At 50.2% G+C, this 20,059-nt stretch overlaps 1 protein-coding gene across 2 annotated transcripts; it reads right to left on the reverse strand.

Moving 5' to 3' along the window:
* Positions 1-1,170: 1,170 nt before the first annotated feature.
* On the reverse strand, positions 1,171-19,583 carry MYDGF (myeloid derived growth factor). Of its 2 annotated transcripts, XM_003421662.4 has the most exons (6): positions 19,374-19,565; positions 17,525-17,575; positions 8,736-8,797; positions 2,872-2,953; positions 2,235-2,307; positions 1,171-1,761 (listed from the first exon to the last, which is right to left on the reverse strand). In XM_003421662.4, exons 1-6 carry the CDS (start codon positions 19,548-19,550, stop codon positions 1,682-1,684), a joined length of 525 nt encoding a protein of 174 aa, XP_003421710.1. In that variant the 5' UTR covers positions 19,551-19,565; the 3' UTR covers positions 1,171-1,681. The 2 variants fall into 2 exon arrangements, 1 of the variants encoding a protein (XP_003421710.1); XR_010321174.1 differs by lacking the exons at positions 1,171-1,761; positions 2,235-2,307; positions 2,872-2,953 and adding an exon at positions 15,509-16,380 and having other exon boundaries at positions 19,374-19,583.
* Positions 19,584-20,059: the final 476 nt, after the last annotated feature.

Below are 20,059 nucleotides of genomic sequence, written 5' to 3' on the forward strand. Positions count from 1 at the left end.
CATAGGGTCTCCTAGGCCATCGTCTTTATGGGAGATCACCAGGTCTTTCTCTCGCAGAGCTGCTGGCGGGTTTGAACCGTCAATCTTTTGGTTACCAGCCGAGTGCTTAACCATTACGCCACCAGGGCTCCTTGAGTGGGGCTACTGTGGTGATAATTAGCGAAGGCTCCTCATTAAAGCCAGGCTGGCGGAAGCCAAGGGAGAAGGCTGTGGCTTCTCCTCTCTGCCTGCTTGCCAGGTGACACAGCCAGAGAGGTGAGGCCGAGGATCTAACCTGGGCTCAGACTCTGGGCCCTTATGAGTGGCTGGGATGGTTTTTGTTTTATTTATTTTTTGTTTGCATATAGGAGCCTTCTTCTTAAATCCCCAAAGAAAGTGTTTGATCTTGGTTCAGATCACTGTGCCAAAATACGGCATCGAAAAAAATAACCAAAACCCAGCCCCTGGGGTGCAAGAGTGGGTCTGCTCTCCTGCTCAGTAACGGAGTTGTGAGCAGACAGAAAGTCCCCGGGTGGTGCAAGCAGTTAACGTGCTCCGCTGCTAACTGAAAGGTTGGAGATTCGAGTCTGCCCAGAGGCAGCTCAGAAGAAAGGCCTGGCCATCTACTTCTAAAAAATCATCCATGGAAAACCCCACGGAGCACAGTTCTATCTGACACACGTGGGGTCGCCATGAGTCGGGGTTGACAGCAACTGATGGTGGTGGTGGGCCAGGGACGGGCAGTGGGGACCAAAGGGGACAGGGCCCAGGAGACTGTGGTGGATGCTTCGAGTTGTGGCGAGGCACGTTCTCCCATCTCTGATAGGGAATGCCACGGCGGCCCCCAAGTGCCCTCCCTCTGTGGCGCCTGGGGGCACTTTGAGGGCCATGAACTCCGAGCAGACAGCGAGCGCGTGCCTGGCACCCAGGGCTGCACAGAAGCAAGTTCAAGTTCATGGCCACCACCTCGGCAGGACTGCCATTTCTGCCTGGAGAAGTCCTGTCAGGGATCACTGCCCTCTGGCTGTGCAGCACCCCTGTTCTTTCGGCTGCAGTGGGCACGCGTGCCTTCCCTCCAAGCCCCTCACCCCAGGGGCCCCCTGCCCTGGCCGCAGCGAAGGGGCTGCTGTCCCAAGAGCCTCCGGCTTTACACATCCTAGCTGGAAGGCCACCAGCCCCAGAGGCTACATATTTATGGTTACTTTTCAACCCTGCCTTATTTATTTAAATACCAAAGAATGTTGCATTTCTTCCCAGTCAATCTGAGAGGTGGTCCCCTGGGTGAGTTGTAAGAAAAACATCCTGGAAGCGAATGAGGGCTGTGGGCCCCATGATGGTCAGGGTGATGTGGGGCTGTTCTCCTAGGGAGCATCCCTGAGCTCTTGGGGGGCACACAAGACAGCTCCAGAAAAGCTGTGACACCCAACCTCCTCAAGCCTCAATGCCCCTCCTGGTAAGAAGGACAAGCAGCCGAGTCTCAGATGGGGATTCCTATTTGGGAAGCACAGAGGAGGGGCAGGTGGGGAAGGTTCTGGAGAGCCTGGAAGGGGCCTGGCAGGTCCTCTGGCCTCTTGGTCCTTTGAGTTTGGTCCCAGTGCCTCAGTGCTGCATGAATCCCTCCAGACAGGGCAGAAAGCTGAGTATCCCCAGGAAATGAGGAATGCGCCAGTCCTCCAGGCCCTTGCCTCCTCAGAGTTGATGGTCACAGCTCGCTGTGGGATGCCTTGGCCACAATCACCAGCTTGGAAAGTTCAGCTTTGAAGGCCCCAGGCCTGTGGGCCACTGCAACAGAAGAGACACATTGTCTGGCTCCCGGCACTCCCAAACCGTTAGACTCCTGCACCTACTGTGTGGGGTGAGGCCACAGAAGGGAATGGGCAAGGAGGAGCGGAGCAGTCTCAGCAGAAGACGCCAACAGTTAAAGGCCCCCGGCACTGAGTCTTATGGGTGAAGGACAGAATAAAGGCTCTAGGCACTGAGAGTCTTACAGGTGAGGACATAACAAAGGCCCCAGGCACTACAGTCTTATGAGTGAGGGATAAGAGGCCTGCCAAGCCCAAAATATTTACTCTCTGGCCCTTTCCAGGGAAAGTTTGCAGACCCTTGGTCTATAATCCAGAGCAGCCCTATGACAGCCTCCCCTCACTAAACAGCCCCACAGTCCCCTCTGATGGGGGTGCTGTTATCGCTCTCTCTCCTACCACCCTCTCTGCTCAAGTAACTGAGCTCCACCTCTGGGGTCCACCTTTACGTACCTGTTGTTTTGGTCACTTCAAATTCCTCATTTTTCAGGGGAACGTCGCTTTCTCTTTCAGACGCAGCTTTAGACTAAAACGTAACAAGTGAGAACTATAAGACAGCCATTCTAATCAGGAAGGAAAATGAGTGTGTTTGCTTTTCGGAGAACACAGACAAGACCCATGCTCTTTTACTAAGAAAAGGTGAATGCTATTTTCTGAAGCACATAAAAGAGAATCCAACAGAAGCTGCTTCATTCATCTTACGAGACTGTCGGCAAGCTTAAACTTCATGTCTCCACTACAAATTTTTGTTGTTGCTGTTGGGTGCTGTCGAGTGGATTCCAACTCATGGCGGCCCCATGTGACTGAGCAGAACTGCCCCATAGGGTTTTCTAGGTTGTAATCTTTACGGGAGCAGATCGCCAGGCCTTTTACTCCAACGGAGCCGCCGGGTGTGTCTGAACCCCCAACCTTTCAGTTAGCAACCAAGCCCTTCACTGTTTGCACCACCAGAGTTCCTCCCACAAATCCTAACAGGAAGATATTGAATTCAATTTTTTAAAATTTTAGTAATAACTATAGAAATGATACAACCATGGCAGTCTCTTACACACACTTTTTAAAAACCAGGATTTACATCGCCGGTACTCACATAAGCCATGCCGTATTCGATCTGGGCGCCCCGCACCTCTGCCTTGAACTGGGTGAAGTAGAGGTAGGATTTCCCCTGAGGTCTGCAAAGACAGGACGGAAAAGGGGTTTGGGCCAGGGCCAGTGGGCTGGGGTCAGCGCTGGGGCCTGGGCCTGACACGGGGCTACTTTCGGCTGTTTTGATGCCTGCTTCTCAGAGCCAGACCATTTTTTCCAAGTGGGGCTGACTCTGGGAGGGACAGACAGGGCCCCCTCCACATCGTCCCCTCCTTCCTCTTTGCCAAAATGTTCTGGCTTGTTTCTTGAAAGTCTCTTTTCCCTTCTGAGTTGTGATCCCTGTGTTCATTTCCTGAGTATTTTTTTGTTGTTACTGTGGTAAAATACGTATGAAGTTTGCCACTGAATGGTTTTTAAGTGCACAATTTAGTGGCATTACTTACGTTTACTGTGTTGTGGAACCATCACCGCTATCTATTTCCAAAACGTTTTCATCACCCCAAACAGAAGCTCAGCACCCCAGAAGCTGTAAAAATGGCATGGAAGGTGGTGCCTGACCTCCTCTAACCCCAGATCTACAGTTCAAGGCTGACTCCTATAAGGTGGAGGCCACGTAAGCCTCCTCTCTCCACCGTCTTTACCACCTTTGACACCAACTGTCCTTCCCACGGCACTCTCCACCTCTCCGCTGGGTTTGATAATTCATTGCGACTGCTGCACAGAACCCACAGACCACACTTACAATTATGGGTTTTATGAGGGAAGTGACAGGTTACAATTCGGGCTCAGGGACACTCAGGATACAGTTCTTCCATCAGGACAGCCTCTTCCCAGCCATGCTTGCAGGCACCTCTCCCCTGGCCCCAGGCCTCTGCCCAAAGGCACCCAGCTTTCTCTCTCCATGGGCCAGGGAGCCCACCTTGCCATCTCCTGCTGCCAGGTCAATGCTGCCTCTTCTCACTGTCTTCAGGGTTACAGCTTGCTCTCTGTCTCCTGGTTCCAGGAGCTTCTAAGCACAGAGATCCCAGGTCCAAAGGACGTGCTGGCTCCTGGCTGTTCTTCCTCGGTGGTGGTGGGGTCTTCTCTCTCCTGCCTCTGGGGTGGCTCATTTCAAGCCCAGCGGGATGGCAAAACTGACCAATCCCTTCAGTGGGCCACAATTACCCTATCACATAGTCCCACCCTATCAGCTGGGTAGGAGTCACAAGACCCTGGCTAGAAAGGCCACACACAAAAGTAATCTATTGCACCCCCCTCCCTATGTCCCCTCCTGCAGCCCTTGGCGACCACTGACCCACTTTGTGTCCTGACTATTGTTGTTAGGTGCTGTCAAGTCGGTTCAGACTCACAGCGACCCTGTGTATCACAGAGTGAAACACTGCCCAGTCCTGTGCCAGGCCCACAATCATTGCTGTGCTTAAGCCCATTGTTGTAGTCATTGTGTCAATCCATCTGGTTGAGGGTCTTCCTCTTTTTCACTGACCCTTTACCAAGCATGTCCTTCTCCAGCTGATGGAAGGTTAGAATGCAATGGGTATGTCTGTGGTTTGAAAAGCCCCATCTGGCTGCCTGCAGAGAACAGATTGTGTGCAGCAGGGAGCCGGAAGGCCCTGAGGCAGAGGTGCAGGTATGGAGGGGCAGTGGGAGGGAGGGAGGTGGTGGCCGTGGGAGGCCCAGCTGGTGGGACAAGGAGGGGCCCAGGCCCTCCAGGATTATTCTCTAAGCCCCAGTCACTATCCTGGGCCTGGTTTAATGGAAGGTCAGTCCCCATCTGAGAGTCTGGAGGCCCATTGAGGTTGGACCTCCTCTCAGATGGGAGTCCCTGGGTGGTGCAAATAATTAATGCACTCGGTGGCTACTGTCTTAGTTACCTAGTGCCGCTAAAACAGAAATACCACAAGTGGGCAGCCTTAACAAACAGAAATTTTTCTCACAGTTTAGGAGCTGGAAGTCTGAGTTCAGGGTGCCGGGTCTAGGGGAAGGCTTTCTCTCTGTTGGCTCTGGAAGAAGGTCCTTGTCTCTTCTGAGCTTCTGCTACTGGACGATCTTTACATGGCTTGGCATCTCTCTTCCTCCATCTCTGCTTCTCTTGCTTGCTTGTTTAATCTCTTTTATATCTCAAAAGAGATGGACTCACGATACACCGTACATTAATCCCGTCTCATTGGCACAGCAAAGACAACCCTATTTCCAAATGGGATTATAACCACAGGCATAAACCCAAACCAAACCCACTACCATCGAGTTGATTCCAACTCATAGTGACCCTATAGGACAGGGTAGAACTGTTCTACAGGGTTTCCGAGGAGTGGCTGGTGGATCTGAGCTGCCAGCCTTTTGGTTAGCAGCCGAACGCTTAACCATTGCGCCACCACGGCTCCAGCACAGGCATAGAAGGTTAGGATTTACAACACAGATTTTCTGGAGACAATTCAATCCATAACAGCCACTAACTAAAAGGCTGGAGGTACAAGTCCCACCCAGAGGTGCCTTGCAAGAAAGTTCTGACAATCCACTTCGGAAGAGTCAGCCACTGAAAACCCCACGGAGCACAGTTCTACCCTGACACACGTGGGGTCGCTGTGAGTTGGTGTTGACCTGACGGCGACTGGTTCTGGTTCCTCTCAACCACATGGTGGCCTGTGTCCAGCAGAGCTTTCGGGCCACACAGGTCCTCCGGGAGCCGCCAGGAGGGTCCGACATGAGGCTGCAGGCAAAGGCCCTGTCGGTGCCCCACCTCGATGCTGTCGGAGAGCTGGTGCTCAGGCGCCCCGGGAGAGGTGGCGGTTTGCAGACCGGATGGAGGGTGCCCTGTTATTTCCCTGTAATCACCTGCAAAGTCGGACACATGGATGGCCCTGGGCAGAGGACCCCCACAGCCTCCTGGCCCTGGCCTCTCCAGTGCTGCTCTCTGAGCCCAGGGAAGCCGGCACCGACAGGGTCTTCTCTCAGCAGGGCTGGAGACGGCACTACCCTGGTCTTCGCCTGCCACCAACAGAGTGGGTAACGATCTCCCCTCAAACTTCCTGCTGTCTATAAAGCATCGTGCAGGAGACCGTGGGGTGCCTGTGAGCACCATGAAAATGCCTGGTGTCCTTTGGCTCCACGCTGTCAGGTCTGCTCTCTCGTTGCCCCCCTGCCTGAGTTTGTTCCCTGTGTGAACCTGGTTCCCTGAGGGGCCACGGCTTGGACTTCTTCTGTGTCCCCCGAAGTGCCTGTACTAAGTGGTGTCAGGCGTACAATCAATATTCCAGAAATATTTATTGCATGGGTCGATTTGTTCTAGAGCTGCCAACCCAGGGGATCTGATGAATTTCTGGAACCCTCCCCCAGACCTCTCATTCATTCACTCACCCACTCATTCATTTACTCATTGATTCACTCAGTCACCCACTCATTTGTTTATTCATTCATTTCTCTCTCTCACTCACTTGCACACTTATTCACCTATTCACTTACTCACTGATTCACTCATTCATTTACTGATTGATTCATTCATTCACTCACCCACTCATTGATTCACTCACTCATACTCACTCATTCATTCACTCACACACTTACTCACTCATTCCCGCCTTCCCTGAGTCCCCATTTGTTTATCAAGCCCTGCTTCAGACACTGGGATTCCGGGAACAGCTGCATGTGGCCACAAGACGAAGCCTGGGAACAATGAATGACTGGGGGTGACGTGAGGGGTGGGATGGGGTAGGTCTCAGGAGCTTGGAAGGGCAGGCCTGGATAGTAGGACCTGAGGAGCCCGGAGTGGGGCAGGTGTATGTGGCAGGGCCTGAGGGGGCTGGTGGCAGGCAGGGACAGTGGGTCCCACTGTGTGAATGTGTGCATCATCCTCACACAAGGACAGACCCCAGACAGACATTAGAGAGTGGCCCAGGGCCCTTGTGGGCAGCTGCTGCGTGTGTTTGCCATTTTGGGGAGACAGAGTGGCCAACTTTCACCTGATTCTCAGAGGTCTGCGATCCGCAAAAAGCTAAAAACCAGCAGGTTTTGCTCAAAGAGAACACTCTGGTGACAGAACCACCTGAAGGCAGGCAGGCTCCAGGCAGCTTTGGGGGAGTGTGCTGGGCTCCCGCAGGCCCGCCAGGCCCTCGCCTTGCAGGACACAACCCCCAGGGACGCCTCATGCCGCAGCCTCCTCTGGGCCTCCATGCCTCCAATCCCCCGTCTCCCCCAGCCCTGCCTTCACGTATCTCACTTGTCACTGTCCCCTGCTCCTCCCAGTGACAACCTGGCACCGTCACCACCCAGCTGCCCAAGGCTGACCCGGGACTTTGCCCTGGCTCCTGCTTCCCTCTGCCTTCCCCCCTCAGCGTGATCACTCGCTGACCCCTTGACAGTGACCTCATTGCTAACAGCTCTCAACCTGGGTGTCCTCCTCCATCCCCAGAGCCATGACCTGTGTGCAGGCAACCACAACAGCCTCCTGATGGGCCTCCCCACCTCTGATCTGCCATTTCCAGCTGCTTCTCCACAGGCCAGCCGGAGCAACCTGACCATGGCACATCCATGTTTAATGCCCTTTGGTGACAATGGTATATTAAAAAACCCATTGCTGTTGAGTCAAGTTCCACTCATAGTAATCCTACAGGACAGAGCAGAGCTGCCCCATAGGGTTCCCAAGGAGCAGCTGGTGGATCTGAACTGCCTATCTTTTGGTTAGCGGCCGAATGCTTCACCGCTGGGCTTCCAGAGCTCCCGTGGCCTGTTCTTCAGCCATAAAAAGAAGTGAAGCACTGACACTGCTATAACGTAGGTAGGCCTTGGAAGCGTTACACTGAGTGGAAGAAAGATGCCAGACACAAAAGGTCTTCTATGAATACGTTTATACGAAATGTTCAGAACAGGCAGATCCAGACAGACAGAAAGTAGATGAGTGGTGGCTTAAGGCTTGGGGGCGTCCCAGTGGTGCAGTGGTTATGAGCTACGGCTGCTAACCAGAGGATTGGCAGTTACAATCCAACAGCTGCTCCCTGGAAACCCTACGCGGCAGTTCTACCCTGTCCTACAGGGTCGCTGTGAGTTAGAATCCACTCAAAGGCAAAGTGTTTTTCAGGTTTTTAAGGCTTAGAGAAATGCGCCCTGGTGGCACAATGGTTAAATGCTCAGCTGCTAACCAAAACTCTGGCAGTTCAAACCCACCCAGCGGCTCCGCAGGAGAAAAGACCTGGTTCCCATAAAGCCCAGAAAATCCCATAGGGTAGTTCTAGTCTGTTACATGGGGTCGCTATGAGTTGGAATCAACTCGCGACAACATAGGCTTGGCGGCAGCAGAGAAAGGGGAGTGACCACCAGTGGGCATGAGAGGTTACTTTTTGCGAAGATGGAATGTTCTGGAACTAGTGGTGATGGGTGCACAACTCTATGAATATATAAAAACCACTGAAATGTTCACTTTAAAAGGGTGAATTTTATCTTAGTTAAGAAAGAAAAGTCCTTTGGTGACTTGGTGCTGCCAGACGGTGGGGTCCACCTCGCTGTGAGACACTGGGCCCCTCCCTGACTGGCTGGCCCCCTCTCTGGCCTCTCTTGCTGTGTGGTCTGGCCTCTGAGCTCCTTCTCCTTCTTTAAACATGGAGTGCTGACCTGGCAGTACCTGCAGCCTGAGACAGTCTTCTCCAACCTTCTCCATCTCCTCTCAGCCTTGGTGCCGATGTGCTTTCTAGGGGAGCCCTCCCTGGTTGTCCCCCTCCCCGGAGCCCCCAGGATAGCACAGAGCCTGCTTGCCTGCCTGCGCTGCTGACCTGTCCATCTTGCCTCCCTGGTGCTGGGGTACCACGCAGCCAGGCCACACACAGGCCAAAGCCAGCTGCAGCTGAGGGGAGACCCCTCCATCACGGGGTCGCCGCTCACCTCCAGATGGTGCAGGTGAAATGCTGATGATCTTCGCTGGTCCCCAGGCTCATCTGCCACTGCTGGGGAGAGAAGAAGAGCACGGGTCAGTCCAGGACACAGCTCGCCGCGCCAGGCTTTCTCAGCGAGTTTACAGGCTATTTCTAATTCCCCAAGATGAGCAAACTGTTCGGTCTGCTGTGGCTGAGTCCAGCCACCTACGCCCAGGCCTGGCACACCAAGGCCCTCAGACACACATTCCAGAACACACTGCACCAAAAAACAAAAAAACAAATAATCCAGCTGCCTTTGAGATGGTGCTGACTCGTGGCAACCCCATATGTGCAGAGCAGAACTGCTCTGTAGGGTTTTCAAGGTTGTGACCTTTCAGGTGTAGATTGCCAGGCCTTTCTTCTGAGGCGTCTCTGGGTGGGTTTGAACTGCCAACCTTTGGGTTAGTAGTCAAGCGCTTAACCATTCACACCACCCAGGGACTCCGCAAAACACAGTGCTACCTACCAGACTTCTAATTTTCAAAAGCCTTGAAAAACCTGGCCAAACAAGAATGGGAAACCACTGCTGTGTTCTACCAGGTGGCCTGAGGCATCTGTGGGTTTTGCTAGTAAAGTGACAGTTTAAAGTAATCTCCCAGGAGTAATAATGGGCACAGACAACTGGGATTCTCAGTACAACACGGGGGCTTTTTCATTAACAGAAACATGGCCATCTTTACGTTAATTATAATGGGAGTCAATGGTCACTTAGATGTGTTTTGCCTTCGAGCACAAATGCGGGAAGCAATCATACTTGCAGGATAAGGGACAGCAACTCAGCATCCTGCCTCCCCCTCCCCATGTAAAAACACCTGCCCGCAGCTCCGAAGTCCGAAGCCTCTGAGCACCCAGAAATGGTTTCATCTTGTAAAATACCTTCAGGACCATTTTCTAGAGCTCTTATTGAAGTTCTTGAAGAGGAGGCAAATACTTAAACGTTTTTTAAAAATGTATGTTGACAATGAAACACTACACATCAATAAAGAACAATGATGAATCCATGAAACATTTCATAACATGGAGAAATCTGGAAGACATTATGCTGAGTGGAATTAGTCAGCTGCAAAAGGACAAATATTGTATAAGACCACTGTTATAAGAACTGGAGAAATAGCTTAAACAGAGAAGAAAATATTCTTTGATGGTTATGAGACAGGGAGGGAGGGAGGGAGAGAGCCTTTCACTGGTTAGATAGTAGAAAAGTATTATTTTAGGTGAAGGGAAAGACAACACACAATGCAGGAGAGGTCGACACAACCGGACTAAACCCAAAGCAAAGAAGTTTCCTGAATAAACTGAATGCTTCGAAGGCCAGCATAGCAGGGGTGGGGGTTTGGGGACCATGGTTTCAGGGGACATCTAGGTCAACTGGCATAATAAAATCTATTAAGAAAACATTCTGCATCCCACTTCGGTGAGTGGTGTCTGGGGTCTTAAACGTTAGCAAGGGGCCATCTAAGATGCATCAATTGGCCTCAACCCACCTGGATCAAAGGAGAATGAAGAACACCAAGGACACAAGGTAATTATGAGCCCAAGAGACAAAAAGGGCCACATAAACCAGAGACTACATCAGCCTGAGACCAGAAGAGCTAGATGGTGCCCAGCTACAACCGATGACTGCCCTGACGGGGAACACAACAGAGAAGCCCTGAAGGAGCAGGAGAGCAGTGGGATACAGACCTCAAATTCTCATAAAAAGACCAGACTTAATGGTCTAACTGAGACTAGAAGGACCCCAGTGGTCATGGCCCCCAGACCTCCTGTTAGCCCAGGACAGGAACCATTCCCAAAGCCAACTCTTCAGACAGGGATTGGACTGGACAATGGGACAGAAAATGATGCTGGTGAAGAGTGACCTTCTTGAATCAAGTAGACACTTGAGACTAGGTTGGCATCTCCTATCTGGAGGGGAGATGAGAGGGCAGAGGGGTTTAGAAGCTGGTGGAATGGACATGGAAAGAGAGAGTGGAGGGAAGGAGGGGGCTGTCTCATTAGGCGGAGAGCAATTAGGAGTATATAGCAAGGTGTATATAGATTTTTGTATGAGAGACTGACTTGATTTGTAGACTTTCAGTTAAAGCACAATAAAAAAGAAAAAAAAGAAAACGTCCTGCATCCTACCTTGGAGAGTGGCGTCTGGGTCTTAAACGCTAGCAAGCAGCCATCTAAGATGCATCGATTGGTCTCAACCCACCTGGAGCAAGGAAGAACGAAGAACACCAAAGACACAAGGTAATTATGAGCCCAAGAGACAGAACGGGCCACATAAACCAGAGGCTACAACAGCCTGCAGCCAGAAGAACTAGATGGTGCCCGGCCACAACCAATGACTGTCCTGACAGGGAACTCAAGAGAGAACCTCCGAGGGGGCAGGAGAGCTGTGGGATGCAGACTCCAAATTCCCGTAAAAAGAGCAGACTTAATGGTCAGACTGGGACTAGAAGGACCCCGGAGGCCATGGTACCCAGACCTTCTGTTACCCCAAGACAGGAACCATTCCCAAAGCCAACTCTTCAGACAGGGATTGGACTGGAATATGGGATGGAAAATGATACTGGTGAAGAACGAGCTTCTTGGATCAAGTAGACACATGAGACTATGTTGGCATCTCCTGTCTGGAGGGGAGATGACAGGGCAGAGGGAGCCAGAAGCTGCCCGAATGGACACGAGGAGAGAGAGTGGAGGGAAGGACTATGCTGTCTCATTAGGGTGAGAGCAATTAGGAGTGTATAGCAAGGTGTATGTAAATTTTTGTATGAGAGACTGACCTGATTTGTAAAGTTTCACTTAAAGCACAATAATAATTAATCTAAAAAAAAAAAAATGTATGTTGACAACACAGGGACTCAGACAGATGACACTTATACACCAGTGCTCCCAACAGCACTATTCACAATGGCCAAAAGAGAGAAACAGCCCAAGTGTCCATCAGCTGATGACGGAGAAACACAGTGTGGTCCGTCCACACAATGGAATACTATTCAGCCAGAAAAAGCAAAGAAATTCTGGTACATGCTACGACATGGATGAACCTTGAAAACATTATGCTAGCAAAAAAGGGCAGACACAAAAGGACAAATATTGTATGATCCTTCTTCTCTGAATTAAGTGTACAGAGCAGGGCCACTGCTCATCTGTCAGTTTGTCATACTGTGGTGGCTCGCGTGTTGCTGTGACGCGAGAAGCTACACCACTGGTACGTCAAATACCAGCAGGGTCCCAGCAATCCCACTCTTAGGTATATAACAAATAAGAGCTGTCACACAAATAGACACACGCACACCCATGTTCACTGCGGCATTATTCACCATGGCAAAGAGATGGCAACAACCTAAGTGCCCATCAACAGATGAATGGATGAACAAACTGGGGCACATACACACAATGGAATACTACGCAACGTTAAAGAATAGTGACCAATCCGCAAAACATCTCACAGATAAACTTGGAAGCATTATGCTGAGTGAAATAAAGTCAATCACAAAAGGACAAATACTGTATGAGACCACTATTATAAAGGAACAAAAAAAGAATTACATATGGAAAAAAAAAAAAAACACAACTTGATTTGATGATTACCAGGGATGGAAGGTGCAGGAAAAAATATCAAATAGATAGAAGATGCGTGTTAACTTTGGTGACACGAAAGGCAAGACACAATATGGGGGAAGTCAGCACAACACGACCAAGGCATGGGTCAACACTGAAAAGAATGCAAGAACTAAGGGCAACAGTAATAACTTCTATAGCACAGACAATCCTTCAGCAATAGTATTAACAGACACTAATTTGCGAAGGAGCCCTGGTGGCACAGCGGTTCAACATTTGGCTGCTAACTGAAAGGCTGGTAGTTCAAATCCACTAGCCGCTCACGGGAGAAAGATGTGGCAGTCTGCTTCAGTAAAGATTAACAGTCTTGGAAACCCCATGGGGCAGTTTTACTCTGCCCTACAGGGTCCCTATGAGTCGGCACTGACTCAACAGCAGTGTTTTTTTTTTTAATTTGCCAGTGGACACTTAGCTAGCTAGATCTGAGAAGAGGTGTGGGTGGGTGTAAAGGAGCACACCCGCCTGTACATATAGGTTTGGTGGTGGATATTTCTACATGCATCAGTTGTAGCTGCTACCTATATATCAGTATAGACAATAGAGCACACAAGGGGCACAGTCAGGGCAACTTCTTGGACACAGCCAAACACCTTGCTGGACAAAGTTCCTGGGCTCGAAGACAAAGCACCACAGGCTAGCTAACCAATGCAAATAGATCCCCACATCTGAATCAGAATAAAACTCAAATTTGCTTCCAAAAAAAAATTACCACCAAGGTAACCCATGGTGGACAGACTTCAGTGAAACTCCCAGCCTAAGACAGACTAGGAAGAAAGAACTGGCAAATTACTTCTAAAAAAAACTGGCCAGTGACAAACCTTATGAGTAGCAGCAGAACACTGTCTGGTAGAGTGGCAGAAGATGAGCCCCTCAGGTTAGAAGCCACTCAAAATATGACTGGGAAGGGCTGCCTCCCCAAAGCAGAGTTGGCCTTAATGACGTGGATGGAGTCAGGCTTTTGGGATCTTCATTTGCTGATGTGGCACGACTCAAAATGAGAAGAAACCGCTGTAAAGATCCATTAGTAACTGCAATGTGAAATATATAAAGTATGAATCTAGGAAAATTGGAAGTCATCAAAAATGAAATGCAAAGCATAAAGAATGATATCCAGGGCATTAGTGAGCTGAAATGGGCTGGTATTGGCCATTCTGAATTGGACAATCACACAGTCAGTATGATGGGAATGACAAATTGAAGGTGAACAGCATCACATTCTTCGTCAAAAAGAACATTTCAAGATCTATCCTTAAGTATAACACTGCCAGTAATAGGATACTATCCATATGCTTACTAGGAAGACTGGAGCCCTGGTGGCTCAGTGGTTAAGAGCTACAGCTACCAACCAAAAGGCTGGCAGTTCAAATCCACCAGCCATTCCTTGGAAACGCTATTGGGGCAATTCTACTCTGTCCTATAGGGTCACTAAAAGTTGGAATCAACTCGACAGCAATGGGTTACAAGGAAGGCCAGTTAATACGACTATTATTCAAATTTACGTACCAACCACCAATGCCAAAGATGAAACAATCGAAGATCTTTACCAACTTCTGCAGTCTCAAACTGATCAAACTTAAAATCAAGATGTAATGTTAATTAGCGATGACTGGAAAGAGAAAGTTGGAAACAAACAAGAAGGATCAGTAGTTGGAAAATACGGCCTTGGTGATAGAAATGATGCCGGAGATTGCATGACAGAATTTTGCAAGACCAACGACTTATTCACTGAAGCTACCTTTTTTCAACAAAATAAATGGCAACTGTATATGTGGATCTCGCCAGATGGAATATACAGGCCTCAAACTGGCTACGCCTGTGGACAGAGACGATGGAAAAGCTCAATATTATCCATCAGAACAAGGCCAGGGGCCGACTGCGGAACAGACCATTAACTGCTCATATGCAAGTTCAAGTTGAAGCTGAAAAAAATTAAAACAAGTTAGTGAGAGCCGAAGTATGACCATGAGTGTATCCCACCTGAATTTAGAGACCCTCTCAAAAACAGATTTGACGCACTGAACACTAATGACTGAAGACCAGATGAGTTGTGGGATGACATCAAGGACATTGTACATGAAGAAAGCAACAGACCATTAAAAAAGCAGGAAAGAAAGAACAGACCAAAATGGATGTCAAAAGAGACTTTGAAATTTGCTCTCGAACATCGAGTAGCTAAAGCGAATGGAAGAAACAAATAAAAGAGCTGAACAGAGGATTTATTTCAAAGGGCAACTTGAGAAGACAAAGTAAAGTATTACAATGACACGTGCAAACACCTGGAGTTTGAAAACCAAAAGGGAAAAACACACTCGGCATTTACAAGCTGAAAGAACTGAAGAAAAAATGCAAACCTCGAGTTGCAATATTGAAGGATTCTATGGGCAAAATACTAAACAATGCAGGAAGCATCAAAAGAAAATGGAAGGAATCCATAGTCAATGCACCGAAAAGAACTGGTTGATGTTCACCCATTTCAGGAGGCAGCATATGACCACAAACCGATGGTACTGAAGGACGAAGTCCAGGCTGCGCTGAAGGCACTGGCGAAAAACAAGGGTCCAGGAATTGACAGAGTACCAATTGAGATGTTTCAACAAACGGATGCAGCGCTGGAGGTGCTCACTCGTCTATGCCAAGAAATTTGGAAGACAGCTACCTGGCCAACCAAATGAACTAAAAGAGATCCACAGCTGTGCCCATTCCAAAGAAAGGTGATCTAAAAGAACGTGGAAATTATTGAATAACATCACTAATATCACGTGCAAGTAAAATTTCACTGAAGATAATTCAAAAACGGTTGCAGCAGTATATCGACAGGGAGCTGCCAGTAATTCAAGCCAGATTCAGAAGAGGACGTGGAACGAGGGGTGGCATAACGCATCTTGGTGGAAAGCAGAGAATACCAGAAAGATGTTACCTGTGTTTTATTGACTATGCAAAGGCATTCAACTCTGTGGAACATTATAAATTATGGTGAACACTGCGAAGAATGGGAATTCTAGAACCCTTCATTGTGCTCATGAGAAATCTGTACATAGACCAAGAGGCAGTCGTTCAACAGAACAAGGGGATGCTGCGTGGTTTAAAATCAGGAAAGGTGTGCGTCAGGGTTGTATTCTTTCAGCATACCTATTCAGTCTGTATGCTGAGCAGATAATCCGAGAAGCTGGACTATATGAAGAAGAACGGGGCATCAGGATTGGAGGAAGACTCATTAACAACCTGCGTTACGCAGATGACACAAACTTCCTTGCTGAAAGTGAAGAGGACTTGAAGCGCTTACTACTGAAGATCAAAGACCACAGCCTTCAGTATGCATTACACCTCAACATAAAGAAAACAAAAATCCTCACAGTTGGACCAATGAGCAACATCATGATGAACGGAGAAAAAAATTGAAGTTGTCAAGGATTTCATTTTACTTGGATCCACAATCAACAGCCGTGGAAGCAGCAGTCAAGAAATCAAAAGACGCACTGCATTGGGCAAATCTGCTGCAAAGGACCTCTTTAAAGTGTTGAAGAGCAAAGATGTCAGTCATCCTGAAGACTAAGGTGCGCCTGACCCAAGCCATGGTATTTTCAATCGCATCATATGCATGTGAAAGCTGGACAATGAATAAGGAAGACAGAAGAAGAGTTGACGCCTTTGAGTTGTGGTGTTGGTGAAGAATATTGAATACACCATGGACTGCCAGAAGACCGAACAAATCTGTCTTGGACGAAGTGAGGCCAGAATGCTCCTTAGAGGCAAGGATGGCGAGACCACGTCTTACACACTTTGGACATATTATCAGGTGGGATGAGTCCCTGGAGAAGGACATCATGCTTGGCAAAGTACAGGGTCAGTAGAAGAGGAAGACCCTCAACGAGGTGGACTGACACAGTGGCTGCAACAATGAGCTCAAGCATAACAACGATTGTGAGGATGGCGCAGGGCCGGGCAGTGTTTCGTTCTGTTGTGCACAGGGTCGCTATGAGTCGGAACCGACTCGATGGCACCTAACAACAACAAGAACATGATTTTTTATTAATTAATGCATAGTGAAATGTACTCATTTTAGCATAAATATTTGTGAGTTTTGACAAATGCAAACAGTCACGTATCCACCGCCAAAAGCAAGGTAGAGAGGAGACCTATATTCCATAAGGTTTTCAATGGTGGAGTTTTTGGAAGTAGGTTGCCAGGCTTTTCTTCTGTGGTGCCTCTGGATGGACTCAAACTTCCCACCTTTCAGTTAGCAGGAGAGCATATTAACCATTTGCACCATCTGGCTGACTAATAACCAAAAAACCCCAAAGCAGTTGCCATTGAATAGATTCTGACTCATGGCAACCCCAGGTGTGTCGGAGTAGAACTGTGCTCCACGGGGACTTTTCCCCCATTGGGCTTTCGATGGCTGACTCTTTGGAATTAGATCACCAGACTAATACAACACCTCTATAAAGGCTCCCACCACCCATCTGGCAGCTTTTTGTCCTGTGATGGCTTGCGTGTTGCCGTGATGCCGGAAGCTATGCCACTGGTATGTCAAACACCAGAAGGGTCACTTACGGTAGACAGGTTTCCGTAGAATCTGCAGACTAAGACAGACTGTGAAGAAAAGCCTGGCGATCTACTTCTGAAAAATACGCCAATGAAAACCTTATGGATCACAACAGAACACTGTCCAACTTGCTTTGGGCACATCAACAGGAGGGGTCAATTGATGGAGGTGGACATGATGTTTGGTGAAGCAGCGGGCCATCGAGGGTGAGGGACCCTCGGTGAGCTGGGCGGGCACGAGGGCAGCAACGATGGGCTCAGGCCCCGCAAAGTTGAGGAGAACGATGCAGGACCAGTAAACATTTCGTTCTCTTGTATTACAGGGTCACTATGAGTCAGAGCTGAGGCAGAGGGCGCATGAGAGTCCTCTTATCCGTCCCTCTGGCCACACGTTTGCTCACTGGGGGAGCGGGGTGGCGGCGGGGAGGGTGAGTAGACACTATAATCTCTATTTAAATCGAGCACCCTCTCTTTTTCTGGTTAAGCAAGAATAGTTCATTGAGTGTATGTTAATGAACGGGTGACCCAGCCCCACTGTCACCTGGAGTGTCTCTGTGTGAAGGTGGATGTATGTCTGAACTTTGGTTTGGAATAACTCACCTCATTGGTCCCTCCTTGAGAAGCGTAGGTGAACGTGCAGGTAAATCTGTCCTAGAGAAGGGAGGGAAAAAGAAAGGCTTGGTAGGCGGTGATGCTCAGGGCCCGGGGCCCCAGGACTCCTGAGACCCTGATCTGTCCTAGAGAAGGGAGGGAAAAAGAGAGGCTTGGTAGGCGGTGATGCTCAGGGCCCAGGGCCTCAGGACTCCTGAGACCCTGATCTGTCCTAGAGAAGGGAGGGAAAAAGAAAGGCTTGGTAGGCGGTGATGCTCAGGGCCCAGGGCCTCAGGACTCCTGAGACCCTGAGCATGATGTTGCAGTCAAGCAAGACCCCCCCTTTTGAGCACTTATACTCAGGTGAACAGAGGGGGACCATGATTCCTCTGGCTGACGTTCCTGGAGACCAGTCCTGCGAGGCCTGCCGGTGGCTGCAGGCCTCAAACTCCCCTGCCCGCGTCCCTGCCAGTGAACCCCAGAAGAAACAACCCATGTGGCACCTGGGGAATAAAGAACAGGAAGGGAGAGGTCACCCTAGAGCAACCACCCGTCTAGGAACACAGGCTCTGGAAGCAGGGACACCTGGGGGCCTCCCTCTGCTCTGCCAATGGACTCTGGGAAAGTGAAAACCTCTCTGAGCCTCTGTTTACATATCCGTAAAATGAGTCTTGGAATCCCCGGGTGGTACAAATGGTTAGCGAACTTGGCTCCTAACCAAAAGGTTGGAGATTTGAGTCCGCTCACAGGAAGAAAGGCCTGGCAATCTACTTCCAAAAAATCAGGCAGTTCTACTCTGACACATACGCGGTTGCTCTGAGGTGGAGTCAACTGGACACCAACTGGTTTTTAACTGGTAAAATGGGGCTGACATATAAACCATTGAGCATAATACCTGGGTATAAGGAAGTACGCAACACACAGTAGCTAGTGATACCATTTTACCAGCAGGGAAACAGCAACTGAGAAAGGAAGTGATTTCTCCAACAAGTCCCGGCTAGGGCCAGGCCTGCTGACTGCAGGTTAACTGCTCTTCTGAGCACTGACGCCACCTCGAGGAAAAAGGCAAGGTATTCTGTGCAAGGGAAGGAGGAAGCAACGTCCGTCCACTTCCTCCCTGATCTGAGCTGCAGGGGGACTGACCTGTGGCCCAACGGTTACGTGCTCTGCTGCTAAACGAAAGGTTGGTGGTTTGAACCCACCCGACCGCTCTGAAATCTCGTATAAAGATTAGAAAAACAAAGAAAAAAAAAAAAAAACCCACTGCTGTCCAGTTGATTCTGACTCATAGCGACCCTATAGGACAGAGTAGAACTGCCCCACAGGGTTTCCAAGGAGCAGCTGGTGGATTCGAACTGCCCATCTTTTGGTTGGCTGCCGAGCTCGCAACCACTGTGCCACCTTACAGCCTAGGAAGCCCTACGGGGCAGTTTTACTCTGTTCTATAGGATTGCTATAAGTCGGAACCCACTGCACACACAATACACAACGAGAGAACACACAACAAGAGGGCCTGGAGGGAAATCCTCGAAGCCTCCCAGCTCGTCGGCCGGCTCCCATCGTTCCCCACCGCTGGGTCTGCCTAGCCTTCCACGGGCCGCGGACTTGCCTGGCCCCCTAGTCTTGGGGATTGCTCTGGTGGGACATTGGGCTGGTGAGGGGTGACCCACGCCTTGGAAACGGCCCTGTAGGTGGTACAGGAACTGAGGCTGGTGGCCACGGCCCCTCCCTATCGGGAAGCCCCGCCCCCTGAAAGACCGCGCTCCCTCCTCAGGCCCCGCCCCAAGGCCTGCACCCCTTCCCGAGACCCGCCCCCGGCAGCCATCACTCAGTTTCCCCGGGAGGCGGCGGTACGTACCCCAGGGCCCGCGCTGTGGGAGAAGGAGTGTACGACGCCGCCGGGCCGCACGTCAAACGCCACCGTTGTGGGCTCGGACACCGCCTCGACCGACCTCAGCGCCACGGCCGCCAGCAGCAGAGCGCCCCACATGCTCGCTCCTGCGCTACCGTTCCTCCTTCCCCTGGGCGCCGCCATCTTGGGAACGGGTCGACTAGACAAGGGCGGCGGACGGGGCGCGGTAGGGACACGTGGGGCGTTCAGCGGAGGCCACGTCGGCGCCCGGGACACGTGACCTGGGGCCGCCCCGCCTCCTCCGCCCGCCTGGGCGGCCATCTTGGGGGCGGGGCTAGGAAGGGGCGCCCTTACTGGCGGGAAAGCCACGGAGGGTCGGTGCCCTGGGCTCAGGACCCGGTGTACCCCCAGTTGCTAGTTGTGGGGTTGACCTTGCAGCTCTTCCAGTGAATAAGTGCAGAATGAATGAGGGAAAAAGAAGATCATCCCTAGGGAAGCACCTCATATGCAAGATCCTTGGATGGATGCTAAAATTTAGTGGGAGAAAGCGTGATGAATAACAGGATATTTGCAAAGCTTCAGAGTGTTTCCTCCCAAGATACTTATTATTTGTTGTTGGGTGCCGTTGAGTGGATTCCGACTCTTTGTGATCCCATGTGGCAGGGTAGAACTCCCCATAGGGTTTCCTAGGC

This window comes from Loxodonta africana, chromosome 3, assembly GCF_030014295.1.
Source record: "Loxodonta africana isolate mLoxAfr1 chromosome 3, mLoxAfr1.hap2, whole genome shotgun sequence".
NCBI lineage: Eukaryota > Metazoa > Chordata > Mammalia > Proboscidea > Elephantidae > Loxodonta > Loxodonta africana.